At 33.7% G+C, this 20,077-nt stretch overlaps 2 protein-coding genes and 1 long non-coding RNA gene across 3 annotated transcripts; 2 read left to right on the top strand and 1 right to left on the bottom strand.

The window, feature by feature from the left end:
• Positions 1-1,696: 1,696 nt before the first annotated feature.
• Positions 1,697-12,693, top strand: LOC11427804 (DNA gyrase subunit B, chloroplastic/mitochondrial). The gene is made up of 21 exons (XM_003624944.4): positions 1,697-1,938; positions 2,180-2,324; positions 2,836-2,916; positions 3,008-3,121; positions 3,590-3,646; positions 3,757-3,858; positions 4,129-4,279; positions 4,378-4,454; positions 6,095-6,205; positions 7,529-7,599; positions 7,888-8,029; positions 8,764-8,862; positions 8,985-9,113; positions 9,254-9,368; positions 9,474-9,541; positions 10,344-10,457; positions 11,040-11,156; positions 11,277-11,330; positions 11,416-11,521; positions 11,724-11,854; positions 12,168-12,693. The coding sequence occupies exons 1-21, from the start codon at positions 1,811-1,813 to the stop codon at positions 12,234-12,236; spliced, it is 2,181 nt and encodes a 726-aa protein (XP_003624992.2). The 5' UTR covers positions 1,697-1,810; the 3' UTR covers positions 12,237-12,693.
• Positions 12,694-13,013: 320 nt separating this feature from the next.
• LOC112416337 (uncharacterized) lies at positions 13,014-15,504 on the top strand. The gene is made up of 3 exons (XR_003006681.2): positions 13,014-13,371; positions 15,098-15,213; positions 15,372-15,504. It is a non-coding gene; the product is annotated as an uncharacterized lncRNA (long non-coding RNA).
• LOC11422198 (sulfoquinovosidase) lies at positions 14,040-19,275 on the bottom strand. Its single transcript, XM_003624943.3, has 8 exons — positions 18,085-19,275; positions 17,755-17,887; positions 17,114-17,329; positions 16,830-16,985; positions 16,370-16,622; positions 15,386-15,786; positions 14,971-15,087; positions 14,040-14,868 (listed from the first exon to the last, which is right to left on the bottom strand). The coding sequence occupies exons 1-8, from the start codon at positions 19,083-19,085 to the stop codon at positions 14,530-14,532; spliced, it is 2,616 nt and encodes an 871-aa protein (XP_003624991.1). The 5' UTR covers positions 19,086-19,275; the 3' UTR covers positions 14,040-14,529.
• Positions 19,276-20,077: the final 802 nt, after the last annotated feature.

The raw sequence follows: 20,077 nt of genomic DNA, 5'->3' as shown, positions 1-20,077 counted from the left end.
TGTTCCCATAATTTGTTTTAGAAATGACATCATTGAATATGATAGAAATATAGTTATATTTAAGATTACTGTGTGTGACTATTTGGAAAATTTGTTTGCTTCTTATGCGGCTTGACCCTTGAGGGTCATATCTCAGATTTTTTATGCTACGTGTGAATGAAGAAAAGGTTTACTATTATTTATTTATTTATTTTTTTTTTATACCTTTTGTTGTAAAATCAAAATATATTAAAATAAGACGATATAGTATTTAGTGTATATTATGTCATTATGATATAATAGCTTGCCATATGTTTGAAATTTGAATTTGAATTGCATATGCATCATTCACATGACTTTTTGAAGTGTTCGTGACAATACTTAACTAAGCATTCTTCAATCTCATAGTTTTCCAAAGTTTTGTAATGAGAAAATACAAAGCCAAGCGACTATGTAATAAGGATGCAAAGTGTTATGTTAAGGATTTGATATACTAAGTAGTTTTATTGTCTTCGTATAATTGTTTATTTATAAAATTCAGGTCATAAAGTTAGAGAAAAGTGTGAGAAATTGATTAAGATGAAAAATTAAGTATGCTAAATAGTTCTAACCCTAGGGTGAGGAAAGAGGTAAAACATTCAGAGTTCAAAATACAACAATTAATGTTGTGAGAATTTTGGGTCTATAATTAAAAAATTGAACCCCTTAGGTTTAAACGACAAATATATTTGTTATTTAGTTTGTGACGCTAACTTTTCATTCAAAAAGTTGACGCGACAAACCAAAATACACAATGTAATCGTCATATAGGATGCTGATGTCACATATAATTGCCACTATGAAGATAGTGACATGTAGTCAAAGTCACCAGTGTCGTGTGTCATTTTCATGTTATCTACTGTCACGATTTAGATGACACTTCTTGCTCATGTGGAAAATTTGGTGTTTGGTGTTAACACGTCAACATAATTTTCAATCACATTAAAGATCTAGCTTCATGGTCATAGCTCAAGTGATGTCTTTGTCGATAGATATCAAAATGGCTCTAAGGCCATGCCTTATAGAGGTTTTGTGGACTATACCTTAGGCTGATAACGTGTATGTCAATGTGAATGATAGCTCAATAGTCAATTGTAGTATGTCATAGTTTGGTGGCTTGGCGAGATACCACACATATCCTTCTTGGTCAACTTTTAGGGTTCAATTAGCAGGTCCAACATCATGCATGACGAACTTATAGCCCTTTTTTGAGAGTGTCATTATGTAGAAGAAAGCCCGAGTACATGAAGGGAAGAGACTATTCCAACTTATTGTCTATCGTTAAGCCGATTTTCGAAGAGAAACATTTGCACCACATGTATGATTAAAAGTGAAATTGAACTAATTAGTCAAATACTTAAACACGACCGAGACGTTCAATTATCCCACACTTTTTATAAAAGACAACCACTACACTAATTTTCTTGTCAAAATTAATGCCCAAGACATCCAAATAATTTGATGGCCCCCAATTTATCTCTCGCTTAGACGGACCATTTCTTTTTACCAAACACCGGATATAGGTTTTTTTATTTTATTTTATTTTTTTTACCTTAATTATCTCATTTTCCTCTTTTGTTACAAAAAAAAAAAAGTGTTTTGTTAAAAAAAAAAACTTGTGGGTGAACATTTTTTAACTTAAATAAAAAAGTGCTTATTGTGGAGGGAAAACATTAACTAGTGAAGTAAGCTAAAAAAAATAGGGTTTTATAAAAGCAAAAACAAAGAAGAAGATAGAGAGGGAAAAGAGAAGAACATCGCAAAATACTAATGTGTTTGTGAAGTGAATACAATGGCACCAGTCCTACTACGTCGTCTTCCTCTCCTTCGCTTCATGGCTTCTCGCACTTTCTTCACTCCCTCTTCCTTCCGTCTTCATTCTTCTTCATCTCTTCCACTTTCCATTCTCTCTAAACCCAGGTAACTTTTCTTTTTTTCAATTTTTTTTTCTTTATTCATGATTTAATGTCACCCTTTTGATAAATTCTCTGTTTTTTGTTAATGGGTCGATTTTTTTGATTGAAAAATGTGATTTTTTTTTGGTTTTTGTTTTGTCCGAGGTTGTTGGGGATACTGTTTTTTTTAGTGAATTGATGATAGAAAGAAAAAGGTGTTGTTTATTTGTGTTTGTTGATGATGTTTTTGATGTTTTTTTTTTCAGGAAGAGATTTTCTCTTAGGAAATTTTCTGTTCCTAGTTTGGTGTCAAATGGTGTTACTCCAAGGGCTTATATGTCTTCTTTATCAGCAGCTGAAGATATTCATAAGAACGACAGTTCTAAAGCTTATGGTTCTGATCAAATTCAGGTCTTTTTCCTTACAATATTAGTTTTGTTGATACTGTAGAATAGTTTTATGATAACATAAACCGGGTTTTACACATACATGTAATCATATTACACTATCTTATGAGATCATATTTAAAGTAGACTATGATATCACTAAGTTATATGCGATTAGATACTATGTTATATGATACATGTTATATGTAATCATACTTCAATGTCTTATGAGATCATATTGTAAGTAATCCTATGATATCCCTGAGTATATGTTTATATGGTAAGGCAGTGGAATATGATAAGATACACGTTATAGTGTTACTAAATTATTCTTTTATTTAGTCTTGTAAGTTTTGGATCATATTGTATAGATTATAGACAATTTGGTGGAACTTGTTTGACTGTAAATTGGATATTGACACGGTGTAAATGTTACTACACTGATTTCTTTGTTCGAGTTTCATATAATTCATAGGTATTTTGTTAGAGTTAATAGATTGCTGGCTTTTTCCATTAATGATTATTGTTACTTGTAGGTACTTGAAGGATTGGACCCTGTAAGAAAAAGGCCTGGGATGTATATTGGAAGCACTGGCCCGCGCGGGTTGCATCATTTGGTATTTATATTTTTCTGATTTTCATTTTTTGCGTAAGTTCTGATATTTTTGTTTGCAGTCATTGAAGGTGAGTTTATTTTTTCTATATCAGGTTTATGAAATTTTGGATAACGCTGTTGATGAAGCTCAAGCTGGATTTGCTTCCAAGATTGATGTTGTTTTACATGCAGATGATTCCGTCAGCATTGCTGACAATGGTCGCGGGGTATGCTTTGTTGTTTGATGTTTCTTATGGATCGAATTTGCTGAGTCTGTGACTGTATATCTTGTATGTCCTCATTGTGCTTTTTTTTTTTTTTTTTTGCATAAGCCTTGATGTAATGTCATTTTGATTTGAAGTATGAACCTCTGCAATTTAGATTTGAACTTTATGTAAAGACAATTCTGAGTTCAAATTTCCCACCTGGTTTCATTGAGTTAAATATGACATTTGGCATATTTTTGGCAATCCTAACAATGGTTCTTTTTGTGGAATTAAGTATATCGTGAAACACTTCTTTAATTTTTTAGCTATTAATGCATGTATATTGCTCAGTTTTACAAGCTCAAAACCTATTGTTAAGGAAATTTGGCTGTTGAGTACAATTTTAGCAGACTAAGATTTTGTATGCCACATTTACCATCTTTTGGTTGATTTCGACTCTATAAACTAGTTTCCTTCAAATGAATGCAGATTCCTACCGACATGCATCCAACTACAAAGAAATCTGCTTTAGAGACAGTGTTGACGGTATTTTTTCAGATACTTGAATACCAAGTCTAGAGGATTGTTGTATTTTGAAGGTTTCAGAAGGTTAATACTCACTGGTGCACGGTTGTATACTTTTATGAACTTTGCAGATCTTGCACGCTGGTGGAAAATTTGGTGGCATCAACAGTGGCTACTCTGTTTCAGGAGGTTTGCATGGTGTTGGTTTATCTGTTGTTAACGCCTTGTCTGAGGTACATCTTCCTTACCAATTCTCTTTTTGTCTTGAACTTTGCAATGCTTATCTGAAGAGCTTTGAATAAAGAATTTGATGCAAGCATAATAATGTTACCGCTCACATTTAAGATATCTTGGCACTTGGCATACTCTTATCCATCATATGTTTAGATGATAACAAATAATACCATCACATTTATATTTTGTTTTCAGTCAGAGGTTCTCTTCCTTGTTCTGGTTAGTTATGTATGTTTTATAAATATCCTCTTCGCTGTCCAACTCCACAGGCACTAGAGGTAACAGTATGGCGTGAAGGGCTGGAATACACACAAACATATTCTCGTGGGAAGCCGGTGACAACTCTGAACTGTGTCATGCTTCCTTTCGAAAATAAAGATCGCCAAGGAACACGTATCAAGTTTTGGCCTGACAAAGAAGGTTCATATGGTCATTCTTTCCTAGTTTATGGTTTTTCTGTTACTGCAAATTTTTCGTCTTACATATGCTTCCCATTTTTTTCTCTACTTGACATGCAGTATTCACCACCGCTATTGAATTTGAGTACAACACAATAGCTGGACGAATAAGGGAGTTGGCTTTCCTTAACCCAAAGGTAAAGTAGTTTATTTTAAATAATGTCTATTTTTGACGTGTCATATAATATTCACTTTTCTCATCAGCAATGGTCCTCATTGTGTACTCCCTCCGTCCTAATTTATAAGCAAAAAACACTAATTCACACTTATTAAGAAAACTAACACTTACTGATTTGAGGTATAATTTTTTGTGTTCTCCTTGGAATAAGTTTCATGGAAAGATGTAAAAATAATTCTCATTGGGTAAAAATTATGGAGAAAATAAAAAGGAGAACAAATTGAATGCAATTTGCATTTAATTTTACATTGAAAAAGATGATTTGTTTGAAAAAACATAATAATAGCATAAAAGTTGGTCTTTTTTGCTTATATTCTGAGACAAAGAATATGAGATTTTTTTGCTTATATTTTAGGACGGAGGGAGTATAATTTATCAAGGCATTTCATTCATGGGTTTTAGTTACTTTGAGTGGATGTTCATCAGTTAGAAATTTCCTTTGTTGTCTAGAAGGATCAATTCTTTTATGTTAGATATTAAAGGTGCGTTTGTTTCAGCTTTAAAAAAAATAGATTTCGTGTTAAAAAGTCTAGAGTTTTTTTTCTAGAGATTTTTAAAAAATCTTAAGCTAATTCTGTTTGTGTTACTACCCATAAAAATCACCTTTTTCAAATAAATGATTTTTAACTTGTTTGTGTTACCTTGTTAAAAAAAAAAAGATTGTGGGAAAAGCTAATTCTAATAGCTTTTCATTTTAGAGACAAAAATGATTTTTATAATAATTCTAAACAAATACTTCAAAATGACAAAAGTAATTTTTTTTCCTGAAAAAATCTTAAACAAAAGCACCATAATATTGATTTTTTTAACAAAATGTTTTTTTTTTTTTTTAAATTCTGAAGCACACACCATCAAAATAATAAAAGAGATTTTTGGTGAAAAAAATGGTTATTTTTTTCTTCCAAAACAAACGACCCTAAACTGTTCATGAGCCTTCACTTAGTAGCTTGAGCTTTTTGGAGATTAAGGGATGATGTTGTTCTTTTGGAGTGTAGTAGGGATGGCATTGCATCTAAAAGAGTGTTTACTACTGGAATATTACAGACTACTCTGTTGGAACTGTATATTCTATGTTTTATCATTTTTATCTATCAGTGCCATCATTTGGAATACCTTCAGAAGAAGTGCCGGATTTCTTAATTACCATCTTCAGAGTTTTTTCTCAAATCAAAGTCACCATCTTTTGCAATGTTGTTTGCACTTTCTTATAAATACCATTGCTGATTGTTTTTCTGTGCCTTGAAATTTGGAGTCCCTCTAATAGATGAAACAGGCTATAAGATATTATACCGTGCAATTGAGCATAGTGGACTCTTCCTGGTCAATTAGATGAAATACGTTTTGAGATAAAATTGAGAAAGACGAGTTTTTTAAAATTGAACTGAAAGATGCCTTTAATTGATTAGAGGAGTTCACTTTGGACATTGAATAACAATAGGGTGCATAATAATGCATATTGGCTTGATTTGATCTTTTTGGCACACCACCTTTCGAGTGAGCCTGAGCTGTCCATAGCATTTTGTCCTATAAACATTGATGTGCAGGAGAGCAACTTTTATCTACTTTGCATCTAACACAGATTTTTCTTGACCTATGTAGCTTACAATTGCGCTTAGGAAAGAGGACAATGATCCAGAAAAGGTCCAATCTAATGAGTATTTCTATGCTGGGGGATTGGCTGAATATGTGCAATTTCTTAACACGGATAAGGTATTCTACTTTCTTACCTTTATGCTTGTAGTGCATGAAAATTTTATATCCTTTTTCTTATTCCAGTTGTTGGTTTGGTTAGGATGATAGTTTGTTCTTCGTTTTACTTCTTCAATTAAAATGTCAATTTCTGTTATACCTGTATATAACTCACATGTTATGATCTATGTCTGTATTTTTTCTCTAAAATATCCATCATACCGCATATAATGTTAACTAAGCAACTCTTAAGTTCACAACTTTGAAAACCTCTCCCGGGCTTTCATGGCACTAGTTTTAGATAAACATGTTTTATTAAGGTGTTGTCGTGGCATTGGAGCTTGACAAGAGTGAAAATCCCAGCTTGTTTATTTTATGAGTGGACTAGGAATCCGAGGGATTGTTTGAAAGCGATAACGGTCGGTGGGAGGGGCGGTTTTGGTACTCTGGGGTGTCTGAATCCGCGGCTGATGTTTCTGCCCTCATCTGTTTTTCCAATTCTTTGGCATGGTCTGTTTTGGTTCCTGTCAAGGGCAGGGAGTTTTTTTGTATTTTTGGTTGCATTGTGACGTTGGTGTTGTGTTTTCCGATTTTGGTGTTGATGTCCACATATTTACGGCATCGTTTTGTATTGTTGTTTATGCTCTCCCTGCTCTTCTCGACTGGGGGAGTGATCTATTAATATATGATGTTTAAAAAAAGAGTGGTATTGCATTTCTAGGACAGCCAACATATAGCGTTCATTTTAGATTTTAAAGGCTATGAAACATAGTTTGCTCAAAGGAAGAAAGGAGTAGTTTTATAAAAAAAATGCCAAGTAGTGAGGGGAACCTAAATCAAATGGGCAAATGATCTGTTGGCTGAGCTGTCTTCTGATGGCTTTCAGTGCTTGTGAAATTGTATCATAATACACGTGTGCATGCTACTCTAAAATAACAAGTTGAATCACAATTGAAACACCCCTGCATGGTCATAACTGATAAGGCCTTGGGCTTGGAGAGCAGGTAGTTAGTTAGAATAATAATAGAAATAAAATGATTGTGTGGTTAAAGTTTTTAGGAATAGGTAATCAGCTTAAACAGTCGAAAACGATAAAAGAGGTTTCAGGTTTGTAATTTGTTAATATTTGGGAACTTAGCACTAGCTCCTATGTTGAAAGGTGAAACCCTTTGTGATGGAGAGAGACTTCTCTGATTTTATCATCATTGATTATCTGATTAGAAAAATGCTTCAGTGTTAATTGGTTGTTGCAAAAATAGCTAATTATGTATTATTTATGGATTTTATATTTTGTTAGCCTTTAAAGCAATTTTGACTATCTATAATATTAATGATCTGTTGCAGAAAGCTGTTCATGATGTATTGAGTTTCAGAAAAGAAATAGATGGAATCACAGTTGATATAGCTTTGCAATGGCAAGTCCTTTGTCCACACTCAGTCCTGCACTTCTTACATCTCTGTTACCTGAATTATTTTCATCAAGTATCGGATTTGAGTATCTCTTTTTGGCACTTGATCCTCACTCCTTATGAATTGATTATGACTAAGGATTAACTTGTGAATCAAGAGTTAGCTTTATACATTTTGTAAATATAAAAGTTCCAAATGGACAATCGGATTGTACAATTGTTTGTAATAGGGCTGACTATTCACAAATCCTTTTTACCGATAATGTGTAATTCTTTTCATTTCTTCTCCACTAGGTGTGAAGATGCATACTCCGATACAATACTAGGATACGCTAATAGTATACGAACTGTCGACGGTGGCACCCATATCGATGGTATGAAAGCTTCTTTAACAAGAACACTAAATAGTCTCGGAAAGAAATCAAAAGTTATCAAGGTATTTCTCAACTGTTGTTTCTCCTTTCATCTATTTGCTCTGTTGCCATGCCTTTCCCCCTACTAAAATAGAAGACTCCTGGTTTATAATGTTTTACTTTGATACTTTTATTCCATACACTCTATTTGTGCTACCACTGCAATTACATAATTTCCCGTTATGTGGCTTTGAGGCATTATAGAATTCAATCTACAACTTGCATGTATCCAAGGGTGAGATTTATGCACAATTAAGCGACTCATCAAAATCTTATAAAAAAATATGGAAACATGTAAAATGAAGGATGCCAAGACACTTGTGATAAGCCGAATTTGAGAAGTAAAAGATTTGGTGCCTAGATTGATGATAGGGAAGTAGCACCTAAACATGTTTCTCTTCTATTCTTTCATCAAGCAGGTAGTAGTGCAATCCTTTTAGTTCCCTAGCAATTCCAATTGTTCTTCTACGGACATGATTCCAAAAGGCAGAATGAGAAGAGAAACAGTTATTACTTATTACACAATTTTGGTCTTTGGATTGTTCTTCTAAATAGATATCAAGTTATTGGAAGGTTTAGGAACACATGCTTTATGCCATTAACGCAGAATAAATGCCAAGCATGTTTTAATAAAGGACAAAATGATACTGGAGGACTGTACTGCTATTCTGTCTTAAACAAATGCTATTTGCATTAAAACACAATAGTCAGAAATGGATTCAAAGTTTCATTATTGTCTATCATCTGTTCTTTACAGGAAAAGGATATTACTCTAAGTGGAGAGCATGTGAGAGAAGGTTTAACATGTGTTGTCTCAGTCAAGGTCCCAAATCCAGAGTTTGAAGGACAAACAAAGGTACTTCTTTATTTTACTGGAGTGCTTATATTTTTGCAACATTGAGCTGTATTATTGCAGTTTTCATCAACCAATTTCTTTTCCTGCACTTCATATCATCCTAATTTCTTTGTTGCATAAAGACGAGGTTGGGAAATCCAGAGGTGCGGAAAGTGGTTGATCAATCTATTCAAGAATATCTTACCGAGTATTTGGAACTGCATCCAGATGTTCTTGATTCAGTGCTCTCTAAAGCTCTGAATGCTTTCAAGGTAGTCATATAGATTCACATTTCAAATTTACAAGGATTTCTTTTATATCGTATTGATGTTGACAAGAGTATTAGTTTTATTTTCTTGTTTTCTTTTATAATTTAACCAAAATATTTCTTTTTTGAAATTTGTCTCATTAGGCAGCTTTGGCTGCAAAAAGAGCAAGGGAATTGGTGAGACAAAAGAGTGTATTGAGATCTTCATCTCTTCCTGGCAAACTCGCGGATTGTTCATCATCAAATCCTGAAGACTGTGGTATACCTCTGTTTTGTGGAAATTATTTTGCTTCATAGAAAGACATTCCTTTGAACTAAAGTTGTGCAACATTTTCTGACTTAGTTCTTTATCCCCACTTTGCAGAAATTTTTATAGTTGAAGGTGATTCAGCTGGGGGAAGTGCTAAGCAAGGTCGTGATAGGCGCTTCCAGGTAAAGTACACATTATCAGATGAAAGCCTACAGAGTGTAACCACCTGACATGCATGGGCACACACACAGATTCACATTCATGAGTTTATACTTGCTTTCCCCCTTCACGCAAGAGAGCTGTGAGCTTTGATTGGTGACAATGATTAGGTCCAACAACCATGTTTTGAAATTCAATTTTTTATTAGAAGAATAGGGGTGGTTTAGACCACTTGGTCATAGAGGCTGTGATGCCAAGTTATGAGCCAACTGCTCTAAAAGATTAAACTGTTTGGTAAAGTCACCTGAGTGTTGTTTTACATTTAGTGTAAACAATGCTCACTATACCTTGTGCTGAAATTAACTTTTTTATTAGAAGAAATGGGGTCTGTAAGGACTAAACTCCTAACTAGTAACCACTTGTCAACGAGACTTTGATACCATATCAAGGGATAATACACCTGAAGTTTAAACTCTTCGGATAATAACCAAGCGACCTACTTAACTCTTATTAGCCCATTAACAGAACAAAGGCTCGCTCAGATTGTAAGATAATTTGAACAAAGGTTACGATACAATGACAGGAAATTTAAATATTGTGGGTGAAGTTTTCACATGTGGTTTTGGCATTAATTTTTACAGACATTTTCGTTATTGTGTATTTTAATACCCAATTTTCTAATTATTGTATTTAATCACTGGTATTATTTGTTAAGTGACTTGTGGAGCAGTTAATTTGTCAGATTGGTAGTTCTTTACATCAACCATAAATACAAATTTGTGTGTTGTTTAAGTTTATGTATTTATCGGAACATACTTGTTGCAGGCTATTCTGCCTTTGAGGGGTAAGATTCTGAACATTGAAAGGAGGGATGAAGCAGCAATGTACAAAAATGAAGAGATCCAAAATTTAATCCTTGGTCTTGGTCTCGGAGTGAAGGTTAAAATCATTCCTGTTTAATTAATTTTCTATTAAGGAAGGAGATAAAGAAAAGAAACGAATAGATTTATGAATTGAATATCTGAAAAGCAAACCACTGTCAAGTATAGACCGTTACATACTTGCATACATGAAGGCTCTTTAATAATGCACTTGCAATTTTCTTACCTTGGTGGATTTTTCTTTTGTCCGAAGAAACTAATTGCTAGTGAATACAGCCTTTAAATTTTTGAGACTCCTTAATGGAGGCCTCCAGAAAACCAAGTGAACAATTGATGTAAACATTGAAGGACACTTAGAGACAAAAATAGAAATCTGAAGATGAGAGACAAATAGAAATCTGAAGATGATAAAAAGTTTGAAATGAAAATGATAAAAAGTTAAAAAAAACCGTAATGAATTTCAAAATTGAATTGGAAAAGGCATCTCTTAGTAGCATGATAACTAAGTAATTAGTAGTACTCAGTTTAAATAGTAATTAAACAAATATATTGAAATTGCAGTAAAAATCCCCATGCTCGAACTCTATGCTCTTAAGTTCATCTACTATTATTTAACTCAAAATGTGTTCTTTTTGTTCAGGGAGAGGATTTTAAAAAGGATGCACTCCGTTATCACAAGATTATTATTTTGACTGATGCTGATGTAGATGGTGCCCACATTCGAACTCTGCTACTGACATTTTTCTATAGATATCAGGTAAAGTATACAGGAATTCCCTGCAATACCTGCTCCTTCATGGAAGAAGAAAAACAAGCTGTTTCCTTGAGAATAATAAATCAAAAGGATTAAATTTGATTCAGTGGTTTTTACTTGCAGAGAGCTTTGTTTGATGAAGGTTACATATACGTTGGTGTTCCACCACTTTACAAGGTTTGCCTTGAACTTCTGTTACAAGGTGTTTATTAGATTGGATATGATCAAGCTAACTTCCTGGTGTTTTTACTGAAATCGCCAGGTTACAAGGGGAAAACAAGTGCACTATTGTTACGATGAAGCTGATCTTAAAAAACTTAAGAGCTCATTCGCCCCTAATGCATCATACAACATGCAAAGGTTCAAAGGTATGATAAAAAGCTAGGTTGTTTGTTTGTTTCTTATGGTAGAATTATGTTTCTTTCAGTTCATGCACTTCTCTCTGTATACTATATAAGACTCATATGTATCCCCAATGCTGAATAATTGTTTTTCACTGACCTAATTGTTTGAAAATGTGTATATCGTTCTGTACATAACAGTATGGTCTTTTATGTTTTATAAATGTAGGGCTGGGAGAGATGATGCCTTTACAACTGTGGGAGACAACCATGGATCCAGAACAGAGGTTATTGAAGAAGTTGACGGTCGAAGATGCTGCCGAAGCAAATATTGTGTTTTCCTCCCTTATGGGTGCTCGGGTAATGTGCACAATTGCCGTCATATTGTGTGAATTTTTTTCTTGCAAGAAATTTTACAAAATCAATTTAATTCAAAATAATGTTTTACACTTATTTGAACACATACTTAGTCTTGTCCTGGAAAAACCTAGGTGGTGTTACAAAAGTTGTGATGATCAGTTTGTACTATTTTGTGCTATGAGCTTAAAAATGCTTTCCTTGGTTGACCGCGTAGATTCTTAGATAATGTCGCAAGAACACAAACAATCACAAATCAACTTATTAGTCGTTAAGGCAGTGCCATAATCTGAATTTTTAATTTAATTTATATCAGGTGGATGTTCGGAAGGAGTTGATACAAAATGCTGCAAACATGATTGATCTTGATCAGCTGGATATTTGATGATGCATCAGGGTGTGGAAGAAATAGGATATTTTTCTTATTAACCATACATTACATCGTAGTCAAGCACAGATTTTTCGATATGCTAGTGGAAGATCAAATGTTTCTCTTAATTGAAGCCAGGCGCTCCTGTTGTGTTCCTCGGTGGCATTTTTGTGATTTGAAAGCATTATTCACTGGCCAGATGGATTAGTCATTTGCAGTTACTGGGAATTTTTTTTGAAGTCTTGTTGAAATCTAATTTGATTTCTTCAAATCTGACAAGTGCACATTTTTCTGATTCAATTTTGTGTAATTTTATCATACGCTTTCAGATGTTACCCTTCAAAAGTTACCAGCTCCTGAAATGTGTTTGATTATGCCATTTTAGAAAGTAAGTTATAGTGTAATAAATCAAAATAACCTGAATAACTTTCAATAACTTTATTAAGGGGATAGTTGTCTTTTATTTATTGTATTATTGTTTTTTTAACATATTGTTATCAAACAATGCACTCGTACATAGCTTGCTCCTCCAAAGGTCTCAGGTTTGATTTCCTCTGATGTCAATTTCGGTGGGCTAAGTGGACTACAAACTTCTATATAGTATTTTAAAAAAGTTTTGTTAACACGTGTCTTTTCGGTACATGTTAAAAACTATATAATAATCGTTGAATAAAATATATAAAATATTTTTTCTAAAGTAACTGCATTTATGTATTTTATATTTTTAATTAATTAAAATTAGCTGTAAGATACACATTAACAAAGAGTATTCGTTAAACGAAATACCAAGAGAAATTATGTACTAAAAAAATTACAACAATTGCCAATTTTAATTGTGTTTTTATACTCACGTTGGCATGTTTTCTGTGGTAGAAATTTTCTTGTGGAAGAATTTTGTTGTTGTTTTGTCAAGTTTAGACAAAAATGGGTATCAGAAAAGAATATGCTATAAAACCGCAACCAAAGTTATATCAAGACAGAGACAGAATATGCCATGCCATTCTAAACATGAAAAAAGAACAACAATAACTACATTTTCTTTTCATTCGAATTGAAGTGAATTGATTGAACATGTCTTTTGTTTTGACATGGAAGAGGAAAATGCATTTGCTAGTTCTCCTCAATCATGTTTGAAAGTTGAAGGTTTTCTGTAAGTTCAGTCTCATTGCACTATCTTTCTGTGCCCATGTATTCTTTTTTGAGTCTTCAACTCAGGATTGTCACTTTGTTTGGGAGTTTTTTCATAACAAGGTCACTTTTAAGATGTTTGTTAAGTGTAGTTTAATTACTGAATATCTAAATAATCTCTTTGTAACTTAATTAAAGTGCTTGTTGTGCTTAAACATGTTCATTTGATGGCATAAAGTCCATTCAACACATAAACAAAGTTTTTTTTTTTTTTTTTCTGAAGGGGAAAACAAAGTTTCAGTATTTGTTTGGTTATGCATTGGACATTCAATTCTTCCATCCCAATGTCTTGTTAACATATTCATGCTTCGAGTGGCCTGTGTTAGGTAGGTTACCCATCGTGATTCGAAACATAACACTAATTATTTGGATTGAATACGTTGGTAGATAGAAAATTATGATGTCGTTTGATTCATGTAGCCGACCCTACTTAGTGAGATAAGAGTTGGTTATTGTATTGTATGTAGTTTGATTAATTGCTTGTTTTGATGTTTAGTAGAACCTAGTAAAAAAATCACTAACAAGGGGATTTTCCATTTAGTTTGTCTTTCCCAGAATCACTGTAACCTTCTAGATTTTGACTTCACTTTAAAGGTCACATAGCATTGTAAAATTGTATCTTGGATATAATTCACGTTTTGGTATGAAATTCAACATGAGCAGAGTGCATTTCCAATGTCATACAAAATATCAAAGCTGACCAGACAGTGTAATCTCAAACTTGATTAATGCATTGAAATCCAATTAAGCTACTTTTATCATCCTATATACATTGTTTTCTTGTTCATGATCCCTTTCTGGTGCCAAATGATTTAATACTCAGATTCTTTCACCTATTTCTGTACACTAGCTTCAATTACAATGATACAAGTTATTCACATGCATGAATTGAAAACTTACTTACAAACTATGTTAAATATCTGAGATACATCCTTCTTTTTTGGTTTCTCATAAGTTTCCTCCACTGGAAGCAACCCTATTCGAGGCACCGTCGGACACTAAATGTTGGCATCTCTCTCAGCAGGATTCAAACCTTGGTTTGCCATGTTGCAAGAGACTAGCCCCCTTCCGCTAGACCCAGCCCCCGTTGGTTGGTATTCATCCTTCTTCAATGAATGCTTCATTGAAGAATGCCTAAATTTTTTAGGTTATTCAAAAAGGTTTCTCCAATAATGGAACCAAACTTGATAAATACAGCAGGATAACCTATTGGAGCTTCTATCCATGATTCACTTCCTTGTTTTGAAAATACGTTCCCTGTCCAAATATGTAGCCAACTACTACTCTCTCCCAATGGAAAATAAGCTTTAACTTTCTTCATTCCTTTGTCGAGGACAGGCACCACTAGAAACTCAGAACCAACCAAGAATTGTTGATAGCTCAAGTTATGAACATGTTCATCATTAGGGTAATGGAGAAATAGGTGGCGGCATACAGGCAATCCTTTCTGTGCTGCTTCCTGTTTATATAAGAATATAGAGAATACCATTTTATAAGCCTGCTGAGTTTGCTTTGTACATGGTTAAAATATTTGTGTAAAGATGATAGAATTTAGGATCACCTTCACCAGTTGAATTCTGTAAAATTTCCATGCTGTGTATATTTTTGCAGTGCGCGCAAAGTGTGACAGAGTTTGTTGGTTTGAGTAAAACTGGCTGTTGCATGATGGTTTGTTTCCCTGCTTGCAGGAAAAGCATCAGTTACTCATTGCTATTTCAACACTCATGATTTATGCGCATGAGAATGTAACATCAACCATTGATCTATTCATCAACAGTACATATTGTAGACTCTATACTCTAAAGTGAGTTGCTCATATCCAGAGTAATGTAGTATAATGTCAAAAAATGAAAATTTTCATTCACGGACAAGACTAATAGACTATTTCTATGATGAGTATATTTGTGCTAAGTACTTCTAAAATGATGATAAAGATACAGAAGAAAATATGTCATATTACAGGTATCTTTACTTACTTCATGGGTGCGGAAGACGGTGGTAAAAGAATTAAGCTCCATCCAACGCAAAAGCAATTCTTGACTTCTTCTGTATTTAACTATAGGTAAGTTAACTGTACAATATCCTCCAATGTCACTGTGATTAAAGGCATAGCCAGAAATTCCGCTGCTAAGTAAACCAACAACAGAACTCTTTATTCCATCATTTGCTTGCCAACTAACCATTTGATCTCCTTCCCAAAATAGCATTCCCCACTTGGGACTATCTCTAAAACCAGCCCTCATGAAGAAAACCAAGCCATCTTCTTGTTCTTCCTTCAAATTGTCCAAGGATTTACTTTTCCATTCTTCCACAATCTCTCTATTGATTTTGGCCCATAGTTCTGGATATCTGTTATGAGCTGAAATAGGATCTTCACCTGGATATGTGAAGTACAAAATCATATCAAAACCATCACTAGCTCATACTTGGACGTGTTTAACTTTGATACACCGTCAATGCAAATACTTTTACACTGTCAACAAATCATAACCAATCATGTGTGACTTTAGAAGTAGTTATGATTAAAGTCAAACATCTTTAATAATCTAACGATTACAATTGATTGACAGTGTAAAATATCTTAACAGTTACAGTATATATGAATTAAACCCTTGCAATATTGTTTTGTTCTCTTTATTTTTTTATCCATTAGGGGTGAGTTTTCTACAGCAAATAACTATGTAGGTAAAAGTAGCACATGACAATGATAAACAAATTCAGGATCCTATTGAAAAATAACCTTAATTGTCTATTTAATATGATGCACACATTAAACTGAAAATTTGTACTTTGCAGCCAATATCATGAACTAATTTCTTACATTTTCATCTCTCTTTTTATTTTTTATTTTTCTGTATATTCCTATCAACTGGCATTAGAAAACCCTTTTGAAGCAGGTCGGAAGGTTACACTTAGAATAACATTTTGAGCCAAAGAAAGATATATATGAGAATCAAAACCTGAATATAGAACCGCGTCAACGGGGAGGCCTTCTCCAAAATCAGCCATCCATCCTCTAACTCCATCATCCACCATTTCAAGTAGAATCTGTTTGAACCAAGTTGCAGTTTTTGGGTGAGTTAGATCGAGCATTCCTACATCGAAGGCAGTATTTGGAACCATGTATGCATTCCCATTATTGTCTTTCACCAATATGTCCAACTGTTTTGCCTCCTCAAAAAGGTTTCTCTTTTTGTTATTCTTCTCATCAACCTACAGTGTCAGAGGAAACAATCATGTTAGTGACATTACCGCAATCGTGATCTCCCTAATATGGCACTTGGACTATCATTTTGTTTGACAAGAAAGAAATGAAGCTTTGAGAAAAATGCAAGAGAACTGTTACGAAGTACTTGGACTAATATGTGACAGTGATTATAATATTTATTCATATTTGAAGTGATTAAAGAGAAGCATTACAGGAGCTAGACAGGGATTGCAATACGTCATAACTTTTATGTTTTGAGTGCTGAGATCTTTGATAAGTTCCTTCCAACCCCAATATCTTTGTTCATCCACTTCCCAATTCCACCAAAGTTGTGAGCCAATCATGGTTTCTCTCTGCCCTACCCAATCCTGTGCAGTTTCAATAAGTAAACAACGGAATTTCGCAAACTTCTGAGAAATATGGATTAGAAGTTTTTATTGAAACTTCGGAGAAATAATTTTTGGCCATTTCATTGAGTGTTTTAGTGAGGGATTACCTGTAACCAAAATCCTGAGACAGGAACGTCATAAGTTCTTAATTCATCCCAAACACGGCGTACAGCATCGGTGCCACCCTGCATTCCAACTATAGCACCAGATATTATCCACTCTGGAAGCTCAGGTAGCCTTCCAATGGTTTTTGTGAAATGTTTAATTAGGTCACAAGGATTGTTCCCATGCAATATACGCCCTTCAATTGAGTTTCCATATATCTGCAAGCTCCAGTGTACAGAAAATTGGAAACTACAAAATTTCATTTCATATACTTATATATAAGGATTTAAGTCATATGATTTCTGATATAAATAACACATTATAATAGTTCAGCATATTATTCTGTTATGCAGAGTTATATACAGCTCAATTTTCTCGATGTATATGATTAATTCTATCATCCATCAACACCAAAATTAATACACTATCAATCAATTATAATCATCAGATCATTAAAAAAGTCTCTTGTTAATTAAAACTATATTAAAAATCACATATACGATTGGTTGCGATTGTTTGAAAACGTAAAAGGTCTTGCAATGACGGTGTATCAAAATTAAACTCTGAGTAGTTCATATATAGATCATCCAGGTAAACAAGAGAAACTTGAACCATTTGTATGTCATAATTTATGTAACCATACCTGTATCTGTACTCTGTCAAGTTTTGTAAGATCGAAGATGGTATAATCATATCCTTCCAGGTAAAGAGACCTCATTTTTGATGTCATGTAGAATGGGGAAGGAGCATATGTTGTACTCCAATCACCTCCTGCCCTGTCAATAACAATGAAATGCTATCATTGTGCTGTAAACAAAATATATAATAGCTTATGACTTACAACCGAAGTCTAGCGCAAGTGCTTGGTCCGCAATGTATGTTAGTGTTATAAACCTCAGGGTACTGAATATGATTCCTACTGATAAAAAAAATAATATTGAACTACGCATATGAAGCAGTTGCATTGTTCTACCTGTAACTAACCAAGTTAGCAGCTAAAGTGATAGGTTGATCACCTCTTCCGATACCTTGTTCTTGAACTAAAATAGGCACCCTTTTCCCCTTGAAATTCATATGAGAAAACTGTTCCCCAAAACCATAAAACCTCTCATTCTCATCACTTGCATATGTCAACCAAACCCTATTGAACTCTTTTGGTTTTGGTATTTCCATCACTCCACTTTCATCCTCCACTGAAGAAACCAAAACAAACCCTCTAGGCCTCGATAGGTACCAACACCAACCTATCTTCTTTTTTCTACTACTCAACCTCTTCTTGAAACCCTTGTAAATTTCAGAAGCTTCTGGAGACACCACCTTATTACTTAAACTAAAATTGAGTTTCTCAATCTTCACTTGAAAACCAATCTCATGCTTGTTTTTCTGATTGAACAAAACCCAATACCTTGCATACACAAATGGCCCTTTTGGTTCAAACTGTATATTTCCTTGAATTCCATATTTTTGAAACCTTTTCTTCTTCTTACTCATATTGAAAAGCCTTCCTGTGATCAACAAAGTAGGAGGAAACTTTGTCTCTTCTGCAGAACATTTCTGATCCAAATCTTCAACTTCATATTCCAAATGATCACCAAATTCATTGATAATCCTAATGTCATCAATGGTTTGATGATTACATGTCAAATGAACATCTTTATCTTTAACAAGAAAAGATCCTCTACTTTCTTCAATCTCTGCATCAACCACTGCAGCTGAAACAAAAGCCTTTCCTGAGATTGTAGACCAAATTGGTCTAGTTTTCTGAGAAAGGTGTGAGATTGAAAACTGCCCTCCGTTGAGTGTGGACCAAGAAAGCTGAAAATCATTGCCAATTGAAAAAGTTTGATCTTGTGAAGATAAAGCTTTGGAATTGATGAATAGAGAGCCTTGGACATTAGGAATGGTGGTTGGTGCAGAAGGGAAAGGATTGTTGAAACGTTTGTGATGTTTTTTGGTTATTTTAAGGATTGCCATTTTACATAAATAATAATAATCAAATCAAATAAATAAATATAGGGGAATGTTTGGTTTGAACTAGTTTATGTGTTTTTGAGATTCCTATGATGTTTTTTCCCCCTCTTCTATATAGTGTTTCTTTGCATGTTGCATATGAAAGAGGTAGGAAGAGTATTTTTATGAATCTGAGTCATGTAATGGACAAAATGGACCGAGCCACCAATATTGATTGGTATGACAGTTGAGATTTAAGTCTAAGACCATTGTTTTCTGTTCCCATTTATGCATTTAGATTCTGTGTTGGTCATTTAGATTCTCATTTGATATTGATATGTGCTTCTTAAAAAATAAAAAGTGCATACTTTTTAATGAAACCAAAATTAAATTGAATCAATCAATCGAATCAAAATATTGATAAACTTTTTGATTTCAAGTTTGATGTTATTTTCATGTATGTATGTATGTAACCCGATTCTTGAGCAAAAGAATACGGGAATAACACTCAATACATGCAATTGAATCTTGCCTTCATCTTGGAACTATTCTAACTATGAATCTTCCCTTATTGTTGGAAAAAGTTCATAGTTTTCTTATCTCAAAAGGCATGTGAATAATGATGTGATCATTCCCATATTTTCTGTTTTTGGTTTGAGTAGGGAGTAGGGACTATTGTTTGGTACTTTCTTTGGTCATTCAAACTGCATCTGGACTCTTTATAGAGTAGATTCAATGTGACGTAATTTGCTTTGAACGTTACCCTCAAACAAGTCCAAATTATTTCTTTTTATTTTAGTTTTTTAATAGAGATATATATTGGACAAATTGACATTGTACTACTATAGACTCATATTTATACAAAAATTGTCATATTTATTAGACTAAAATATTTAATAAAGGCAATTAATTAAATGCATTCTGTAACTCTGAAAGTTTGGTCCAGTGTTAAAACGGCATGTCTTGGACTCGAAAGTCGCCAATTCAAATCCCTAGTATCTTTGAAAGCTAAATGT

The sequence above is a fragment of the Medicago truncatula genome, chromosome 7 (genome assembly GCF_003473485.1).
Source record: "Medicago truncatula cultivar Jemalong A17 chromosome 7, MtrunA17r5.0-ANR, whole genome shotgun sequence".
Taxonomy (NCBI): Eukaryota; Viridiplantae; Streptophyta; class Magnoliopsida; order Fabales; family Fabaceae; genus Medicago; species Medicago truncatula.
The sequence above is the reverse complement of the archived record's forward strand: the minus strand, read 5'-3'. Positions and strand labels throughout refer to the sequence as shown.